Source organism: Pteropus alecto, unplaced genomic scaffold, assembly GCF_000325575.1.
Source record: "Pteropus alecto unplaced genomic scaffold, ASM32557v1 scaffold1001, whole genome shotgun sequence".
Taxonomy (NCBI): Eukaryota; Metazoa; Chordata; class Mammalia; order Chiroptera; family Pteropodidae; genus Pteropus; species Pteropus alecto.
In genome coordinates, this window is record NW_006431443.1 from 104,292 (window position 1) to 114,314 (window position 10,023).

Here is a 10,023-nt window from a genome sequence, read left to right on the forward strand (position 1 = left end):
TCGTTGTACATCTGTTTATATGTCGTCGAGAAATCATAAACCACGGGAAGAGTAGGTGTCGGGCCTGGGAGCTTCACGCAAGATCCAGCTCCGAAAGACCGGACACTGAACCCTTTCTTCCTGAGGATGCTGTGGGCTTCCATGCTCCTGTTCATGTTACTCATACACACCACAGCCAGCCTGAGCGGGAATGAGGGCATGATGACGGCCACCCGGAATTTAGTGACACAACTGGGCGTCAGTGGCTGCCGGGACTCTGAAGCCAAAGGGATGACCACCCAGCTACAGCAAATCCAACCAGCTAAGTGTCAAAGAACAAGATCTGGGCTTATATTGACACCTTCCCCGAGTGAGAGGAGACTTCCAGGACTTCTGGATTGATTGGATTATGATAATGAACCCTCACCAGAGAACTTAATCTAATCATGAGAACTAAGTGATGAAGACAACTGAAAAAAATAATAAAATCCAAACTCAACAGAGATGGTGCCACCCAGTGAGGAGGGTTTTGAATTTAAGTGAGCTCTATGGTTTCTCTGAGTAATGAAGCTGCGAAGCTACTGACAGTGCCTAACCTTCTGTGTAACTGGCACACCCTGCGCAGTCCTGAAAACATTTCAGGACATCTAGGCCCACACCTTCAGATGCTTCCCGTTCTTCCTGAGGGCTAAGGTGATCCACGACAAGTGCATGGTCAAGACCAAGGGCTATTGCTCCTTAGTTTTGAGGATCTGGCGACTATATACATACCGTGCGTCAGAAAAACGGGAACTATGTGGGCTCGCGCCCCATCCAGTTGCGCAAGAGCATGTGGAAGGGTCGGAACCCGAATGTGGTGCGCTAGAAGCAGAAGAATTTGGGCCTGAGATGGGGTCTGCGGCCTGGCACCCGCTCCCACCCGTCCGGGGGCTGGCTCCTCCACACGATTCTCTTTGGAAAACCCTCAACTATCCACCCATCCACTTCAAAACCAATTTCAATGAATTTTGTTCATTTCCAAATAAAAAAGAAAACATAAATAAACAGCTCAATATTTATTGACAGAAATTCGTAGAATATGGTTAAATCCCAGTATTTGAGATCTGTCTCCTCACAGGAGTTTACATTATAGTGACTATGAAGTTAAACCTCTTACTCTATGAATATGAGAATTGTTACTGCTGGTTTGCTTCAAATTAGGGGCATGAGAGTGCTTCAACAGAACATTATTAAACTCTATCACATGATATTAGGTCAACTTGCCTCATTAAAGTTTCTCAATTGAAAATAGAAGCACTAATAAGAAATGATTGGATTATTCAATATCCTAAGAAATTCATTTAAGGGAATATGGGCAAATATTTCCTAGAGATCCTGGTTTCAATACTTTTGCAAATATACCCAGAAGTGGGGCTCACTGCATTCTATGGTACTTCTGTTATGAATTTTATGAGGATTATTAATTCCAGTATTAATCAAAATATATAAATTGAAAATCAATAAAAATTATTTTTGAAAACTGTTCTAAAAACTTTTATATTTAAAGAAAAATTGCATAGTACACAGTGCCACCAACCTTGTTTCCCCTATTGTTAACATTACACCTTAGTCTGAAACATTGCTATAATTAATCAACCAATATTGATGCATGATATTAACTAAAAAGTATTCAGATCCCTTAGATATTTTACCAGATGTCCTTCTATTCCAGGACCCCATTCAGGAAACCACATTGCATTTAGTAGTCTTTTCTCTGTAGGATGCTCTTGGCTATGACCATTTCTCAGAATTTCCTTGTTGTTGAGGTTCTTGACAGTTTTGATCAGTATTGGTCAAATATGTTGTGGGATGTCCCTGAATTGGGATTTGTCTGATGTTCTTTTCATTATTATATGAGGTTATGAGACTTGGAGAGGAACACCACAGAGGTAAGTTGTCTCATTTTTTCACCTTTTCCTTATATTAGTTTCAGATATACAACATAATGATTCTATATTTGTACATATTTTAAAATGATAACTGCAATAAGCCTAGTCAACTTCCAACACCACTTATAGTTATAAATTTTTCTTGTGATGAGGAGTTTTAAGATTTACTCTCTTCACAACTTTCAAATATGCAACGTGGTATTATTAACAATAGTCCCCTTGCTGTAATTATACCACATGACTTATTTATTTCATAACTAGATGTTTGTACCTTTTGACACCTTTCACCCATGTCATCCACCCCCCCACCTGTGGCAACCACCAATCAGTAATCTATATCCATGAGCTCTTTCTTTGGTGTTTTTCTTTCTTTTTTTAGATTCCACATATATGTGAGACCATATGGTCTGTCTCACTTATTTTACTTAGCATAATGTTCTCTCACAGTCCACCTATGTTGTCAAAAATGACAAGATTTAGTTCTTTTTATGGATTAATAATATTAATAAATATGATATTATACATAATTCATTTTAATATATAATGTATAATTTATTTATAATTTGTAATTTATGTGTATGAATTATATATATATACTTTTATCCATTTATCCATAGCTTATTTCCATAGCTTGGCTATTGTAAATAATGCTGCAATGAACACAGGGTACATATGTCTATTCAAATTAGAGTTTTCATCCTTTTCAGACCCAGAAGTGGAATTACAGGATCCTGTGGCAGTTTTATTTTTAATTTTCTTAAAAACCTCCATACTGTTTTCCACAGTGGCTCTGCCAATTCCTACCTACAATGCACAAGGGTTCCCTTTTTTCCACATCCTCACCACTAGTTATTTCTTGGGTTTTTTATAATACCCATTCTAACAGGGGTGAGGTGATATCTTATTGTGGTTTTGATTGACATTTCCCTAATGATTAGTGGTATCTAGCACTTTTTCATGTACCTGTTGATAGTCTGTATATCTTCTTTAGAAGAATGTTTATTCACGTCCTCTGCCCGTTTTTAATGGGATTGTTTGCAGTGAAGGAGGTTGCTATTGAGTTGTATGAGTTTTTCATATATTTTGAATATTAACCCCTTATCAGATACATGATTAGCAAATATTTTCTTCTATTCAGTAAGTTGCCTTTTCTCTTTTTTTTGTTTTGTTTTGTTTTGTTTTGTTTTTGATTATTTCCTTTGCTGTGCAGAAGCTTTTTTGTTTGATGTAGTCCCGCTTGTTTATTTTTGCTTTTCCTACCTTTGCTTTTGGAGTCAGAGTCAAAAAATCATTGCCAGAACCTATATCAAGGATCTTACCACATAAGTTTTATGGTTTCAGGTCTTAACGTTCAAGTCTTTAATCCATTCTGAGTTGATATTTGTGTATGTTGTAAGATAGTGGTCTACTTTGAATCTTTTCCATGTGGCTGGCTGTAGTTTTCCCAACACCACTTATTGAACAGATTGTGCGTTCCCTGTTGCATATTCTTTGCTCTTTGCTGTTAATTAATTGACCATACATTCATGGATTTTCTATTCTGTTCCATTGGTCTGTGTGTCTGTTTTTATGCTAGGACCATATTGTTTTGATTACTATAGCTTTGTAATATAGTTGGAAATCAGGGAGACTAATGCCTTGAACTATGCATTATTCTTCTTTCTCAAGACTGCTTTGGCTTCAGGGTCTTTCGTGGTTTCATACAAATTTCAGGATTATTTTTCCTATTTTTGTGGGAAAAGCCATTGGAATTTAATAGGAATTGCATTGAATCTGTAGATACTTTTGGAAAGTATGGACATTTGAGCAATATTAATTTTTTCAATCCATGAGCATGTTATATCTTTCCATTTATTTGTGTATTCCTCAATTTCTTTCATCAGTGTCTTAAAGTTTAGTATACAGGTCTTTCTCCTGCTTCGTTAAAAGTATAGGTATTTTATTTCTCGATGCAATCGTAAATGAAATTGTTTACATAATATCTCTTTCTCATAGTTCATGATTACTTTATAGAAACACAAGATTTTTGTATAATAATTTGGTAGCCTGCAATTTTGCTGAATTCATTGATTAGTTCAAACAGGGTTTTTTGGAGGAATTCTTAGAGCTTTCTGTATACAATATTATGTTGTTGGATTGCATTCACTTTTTGGAAAACACAAAATATTCCAGATATGTAAGCAGTGTACTTTAAGAACTTTCTGCACACAAAAATCATATATTCCTTGTAGCCAAGACCAGTTACATGAAATGCAGTAAAATTTTTCAAGAATCTTTCCTATAGTATACCACAAACATATAAAATATAGGAAATGTGTATTAATGCTTTTAACAATTTTATTTATACTTTTCAGTTACCTGGATGTAAATATTTAACAAGAAATGACTAGTTTACTAAAATATAATGTACCACATGAGAGTATATTATACAGTTCTTTAACTTAATATTTGTGTAATGTTCTCAATGCCAAAAAAAATGCTTGTTATATAACATTGTTTTTCAAAAGTAAGGCATAAAATACCTATGCAGCTCATATTATCTAAAAATATGCTTAAATGACAAATTCATTTTGTAATTACAAAATATTTTGTTAATGGGTATGATTAAGTAGTCACTAAAATGCTTTTGGTTATTTTGTATTTCTGTTGAGAAAAAAACAGATATTTTTGAAATAATGACCATAATCAAGTGCTAAATTAAGCAGAAGAAAAATTTTACATTAAAATAATGTAATTCTTGTTCAATTTGGAAACAATTCTGAGAACACAAAGGAAATAAAACAGTATGCCTAACTAAATTACATATGGCATAATCTTATAGAAATACATAGAGAGGTGATCAAATGCCTCCAGAGGTGTATAGTTTGGGCATGGGATTAGGTCAATATTACTTTGCTAAGTGAGAAAGCTGTACTTTAAAAGAGTAGGTATAATATAGTTCAATTAAAATTTTTTATTACTTGTACACATATACACAGTAGAAAATAAATATCGGTGTTCTGTAAAATGATATTAAGAATGAATATTTCTATGTTGAAAAAATGGTGATTTATACAGATTTTGTTTCTAATATACTGTCTAAGGTAGGATGTGTGAGGAGTTTCAAAAATCAGAAAATTCTTGACTGTATCACATGTTGCTGATGTTTCATGTAGAATGTAAACTCAGTATTGACAGTTGGATTCAGCAGTATGGAAATTACTGTGACATTCAGTTCAATAGCATAGGAAAAAAGTCTGACTAGAGTTAGATCAAGAAAACTAGGGAAAAGGTATTAAATCCTGAATGTATAGACAACTCTTTTGAGGTGTTTTACCGTAATGGGGAGAAAGAAGAAGAAAACCAGGAAGAGGAAGAAGTAGAAGAAAGGGAGAGGCAGAGGAAAGACTATAGGAGGATGTGGATGCCAGAGGCCATTGCCTGCTTTCCTCCCTCTCTCCCTCCTTCCTTTAGGTGGACAAGTAACAAAATGTGTACAGATCAAGCTGAGCCTATGAAGAATAAAATTATGTGATCGAAAGGACAGAGGGAATAATATGTAGAACAACATCCCAATGTAGAGGAGAGGTACGGGAACTGTTTCACCACAGCAAAGAGTCAAACAAACCAGGAAAGAATAGTCCAGCAATTGCCCATGTTCATCTCTTTCCAAATACCTATCTAGGGTTCAAGAATAGGGTGGTTTATTTTTCAGACTCTGGATGAGAAAGCCTACTGGGTAACAACAACAAAAAATCGATCTTTTATTATTGTTCACAGACACTGAAAAGCATGTCTTTAGCTCCCCTGTGGACTTGCTCCAAAACATATTCTCAGTAAAATATTTGTCTGGTCTCAGCTGTCCCTCACCTACGAGAGCTTCTAAATCTCGCCTCATATATTGGCAGAAATGTTGAGAAAACAGTAGTTTGTTTCTCATTCCTGAAGTCATATCTCTTTTGGAAACAACACATGAGTCACCTGTTCCCTGATCTGTTTGGTCTTGATCCCATAAATGATGGGATTCAGCATAGGAGGAGCCACAATGCAGACATTGGCCAGCAGGATGTGGACATGGGGTGAGATGTGGCGTCCAAACCGCTGAGTGAGGGTCGTAAAGATCCCAGGGACATAAAAGAGAATGAAGACACAGACGTGGGAACCACATGTGTTGAGAGCTTTGTGGCGAGCATCTTGGGAAGGGATGCGGAAGACGGCACTAAGAGTAAGATATATGAAGCAATAATTAGAAAAACATCTAAAGAAATTGTTGATATTAGGACAAAAAGTCCATACCAGATGTTTACTCGTATGTCATTACAGGAAAATTTAGCCAACCCAATGTGTTCACAAAGAGTGTGTGGAAGAATATTACTTTTGCAAAAGTCAGTCTTTTCAGAAGAAATGTCATGGGGAATACTGTACCAAAACTTCTCAGTAAGATGGTCACACCAATTTTCTCAATCAGCATGTGTGTAAGAATAGTGGTGTATCTCAGTGGGTAGCATATGGCAATGTAGCAGTCAAACGCCATCGCCAGCAGGATCCCTGACTCAGACATGAACGTGGAAGTGACGAAGAATACCTGAGTGATGCAGTGATCCAGGGAGATCTCCCCAGCATGGAACCAGAAGATAGCCAAGGCCTGAGGTACTGTGCACGTAGAGAGGACAACGTCTGTTCCGGCCAGCATGCAAAGGAAGAGGTACATGGGTTCATGAAGGCTGCTTCTTGTGAGGATAATAAAGATGAGCAGGCTGTTCCCAAGCAGGGCCATGATGTAGGAAATGAAGAAGGGGATGGAAATCCACATGTGCTTTTCCTCTAAGCCGGGGATGCCCAGCAAGTGGAAGACTGTGTGGCTAACACCTGTGTGGTTTGAGGTAGTCATGTATGAGGAGACCACAAGAGACATCACTTCTTATTCACCGAGACAGATGAAAATGCTGATATCCTGGAATAGTTTTTGTGAAGGCAGTAGGACCTTTTCTCATATTCCACACTTCCATATTCTTTGAACATGTAAATAATAAAACACATACAAAGGTGAATAAGATATGTTCTCTGCCCTCAATGAGTGACACCCTAACTAAAAGACATGCATGTTTCCAATTAATCTAAGTAGAGTATTGATGTATATTCTTCTCGTACAACAGACAGTCATCAAAGTAGAGTGGAGACCATTATGTGTGTCTGGGAAGGCAGTAAAAAGATTCTTGAACTTGAGATCGAGTACTACTTGTGATAAAGTTAACTTTCAGATGCATGGACTAGATGAACCTATTGGCTCTCATTTCCTGAATATAAGTATGAATGTGTTTAAGAAAGATGGTGACTATGAAGATTGCTGTAATTTCATCTACTTGAATATTAAGGTATTTGGCAGCTATTTCTTACTCTGTCAGATAATATACAGGAATAAATTATATTTAAATCTCTTCCTTTGGAGGTCTGAAAAATCTACTTGAAAACTTTGAAAGGCACAATCCAATTTTTAAACATTGACAGTAATATCTTGTTTTACCTGCTAAATTGAAAAAGTCCTCATATAAGATAGCATAGAGTATACCGTTAGAATTACTGCAGTAAGTAGAAATGCAAAGAAATCAACATTTTCATGCAATAGAAACATTTTTCTACTTGTTCGAGATCCAAAATGAGGAATTTGTAAAACAAGCAGTGGCTGTACCAATAGATGTACCAGTGTACATCTATTAATTTTTTTTCAAATTAAATGTCCGGAATTTTCCTTTCCGTGTTCAAAATTATCATTTTGTACAGGGAATAAGTCTAAATTTACAGGTAATGTTAACATTAATTTTTTTCTCTGTGCTTCCACCTCAGCTTCCTGAGCGCCAGCTGCTTTATTCCCCAAGCAGATCCGTGAGACACTCCTCAGGTGAGTTCTTGTCCATAGTTCAGATTTTAGCCTCAGAAATAGGTCCAGGCTTGACTGGGGTCTTGGAATAGAGGAATAAGTAACAGTAGCATCTATATGTTACTTTTAATGCTACCTCCCATCTGTCTGATGGATGATCTCTCTCCTGAGAAAATCACATCCTGAGTCAGAGGTGGCCTCGATTTCCCCTGCCTGAAGTTAGGTTCCCCTTAGCTGGGCTATTCTCACCCTCGCCATTCTCAGATTTCTATGATGTCATGGTTTAGTTAAATAAAAATTAAAATCCCCTGGGAGCCAAGAAATTTGAGTTATTTGCCTGAAACCTACTTTTTTTTTTTTAAAAAATTCTCTACTATGCAGCTAGGGTGACAGTTGTCTGGGTTAGTATGGAACTGAGAGGTTTCCCAGGATGCAGACTTGAATGCTATACCAGACCAGTCCCAGGCAAACTGGGACAAATTGGTCACCTCTTACAGTTGAGTTTGTAAACTGAAGACTAGTACATGTATAAGTTATTTTACCATTTAGGAAATTCTAGGCTGTTGACAATATGTGTGGTAGGGTATATGAGGAAATAGCTCTTGTAAAGAAGTGATTGTTTCATATATGCCACTGTCCTCTGAAGACAGGGAGTACCTAGGGCAAGAATTCTTTCAGAGCCATATCTCACCTAGATAGGACAGGATTTTATGTCATTACTTTAAACCAGGATTTCTAGTTCCTATGTGTTTCTCTTCATTTATCTCTGAGGACGTCTTATTAAAATGTGCCAGCACTGTGTCAGCTGACAGATGAGGCACTAGATGCTAGAGGAAGTGGGAACATGTGGTTCCATAGACTTTCTTGATGTCTGCCTTGCTTGTAGGGGAGATCTTAAAGAGCAGGTATGGCTTAAATTCATACCTGAAATTCATAACTTAGAGAGAGAAAAAAAAATGGCGTAGATGATAGAGGCTCTGTTCATCCCTCTGGCAACCAAATCAAAGTTGTGACGGAAACAAGGAGCAGCAGCAAAGAAAAATTGCCTGAGATCCAGATGAACAAGCCATACAACTAGGGAGAAATCCAAGAAAGCCCTCTGCAACGGCAGAAGGTAGGATAGGGCGAGGATGCGGGGCTGCCGGGTCTCCAGCGGCTGAGTAAGCCTCTTAAAGGGGCCGCATCCACGAGCGGATTTTTGCAGTGACGGACCTGCTTGCTCTGAGCACCAGTGCCCGACTGGCTGCGCACAGGGGGCACGAAGGACTTACAGGGAGATACTGTTGGTGTGAGGGTTGAAGGGAAACTCGCTAGGTACAGAAGTGCTCAGTGCCCGATGCGCACAGGGGGCACGAAGGACTTACAGGGAGATACTGTTGGTGCCCGACTGGCTGCGCACAGGGGGCACGAAGGACTTACAGGGAGATGAGATAGGTGCCCGACTGGCTGCGCACAGGGGGCACGAAGGACTTACAGGGAGATACTGTTGGTGCCCGACTGGCTGCGCACAGGGGGCACGAAGGACTTACAGGGAGATACTGTTGGTGCCCGACTGGCTGCGCACAGGGGGCACGAAGGACTTACAGGGAGATACTGTTGGTGCCCGACTGGCTGCGCACAGGGGGCACGAAGGACTTACAGGGAGATACTGTTGGTGCCCGACTGGCTGCGCACAGGGGGCACGAAGGACTTACAGGGAGATACTGTTGGTGCCCGACTGGCTGCGCACAGGGGGCACGAAGGACTTACAGGGAGATACTGTTGGTGCCCGACTGGCTGCGCACAGGGGGCACGAAGGACTTACAGGGAGATACTGTTGGTGCCCGACTGGCTGCGCACAGGGGGCACGAAGGACTTACAGGGAGATACTGTTGGTGCCCGACTGGCTGCGCACAGGGGGCACGAAGGACTTACAGGGAGATACTGTTGGTGCCCGACTGGCTGCGCACAGGGGGCACGAAGGACTTACAGGGAGATACTGTTGGTGCCCGACTGGCTGCGCACAGGGGGCACGAAGGACTTACAGGGAGATACTGTTGGTGCCCGACTGGCTGCGCACAGGGGGCACGAAGGACTTACAGGGAGATACTGTTGGTGTGAGGGTTGAAGGGAAACTCGCTAGGTACAGAAGTGCTGGAGGTATCCATTGTTTCCTGTTGAGCCCTACCCACTACCAGTGCATCGGACACATCGCCACCATAGCCGTGATGTCATCAAACTGAATAACAGAGGTCGCTCCACCCAAAGGATTCCCTGCAA

General features: G+C 39.6%; 1 protein-coding gene across 1 annotated transcript; it reads right to left on the minus strand.

Annotated features, from left to right (window-relative positions):
- Positions 1 to 5,834: 5,834 nt before the first annotated feature.
- LOC102879710 (olfactory receptor 52B4-like) lies at positions 5,835 to 6,777 on the minus strand. The gene is given in 3 exon segments (XM_015597828.1): positions 5,835 to 6,106; positions 6,109 to 6,273; positions 6,276 to 6,777. Coding segments are annotated over 3 exon segments (939 nt in total).
- Between the last annotated feature and the right edge of the window lie 3,246 nt (positions 6,778 to 10,023).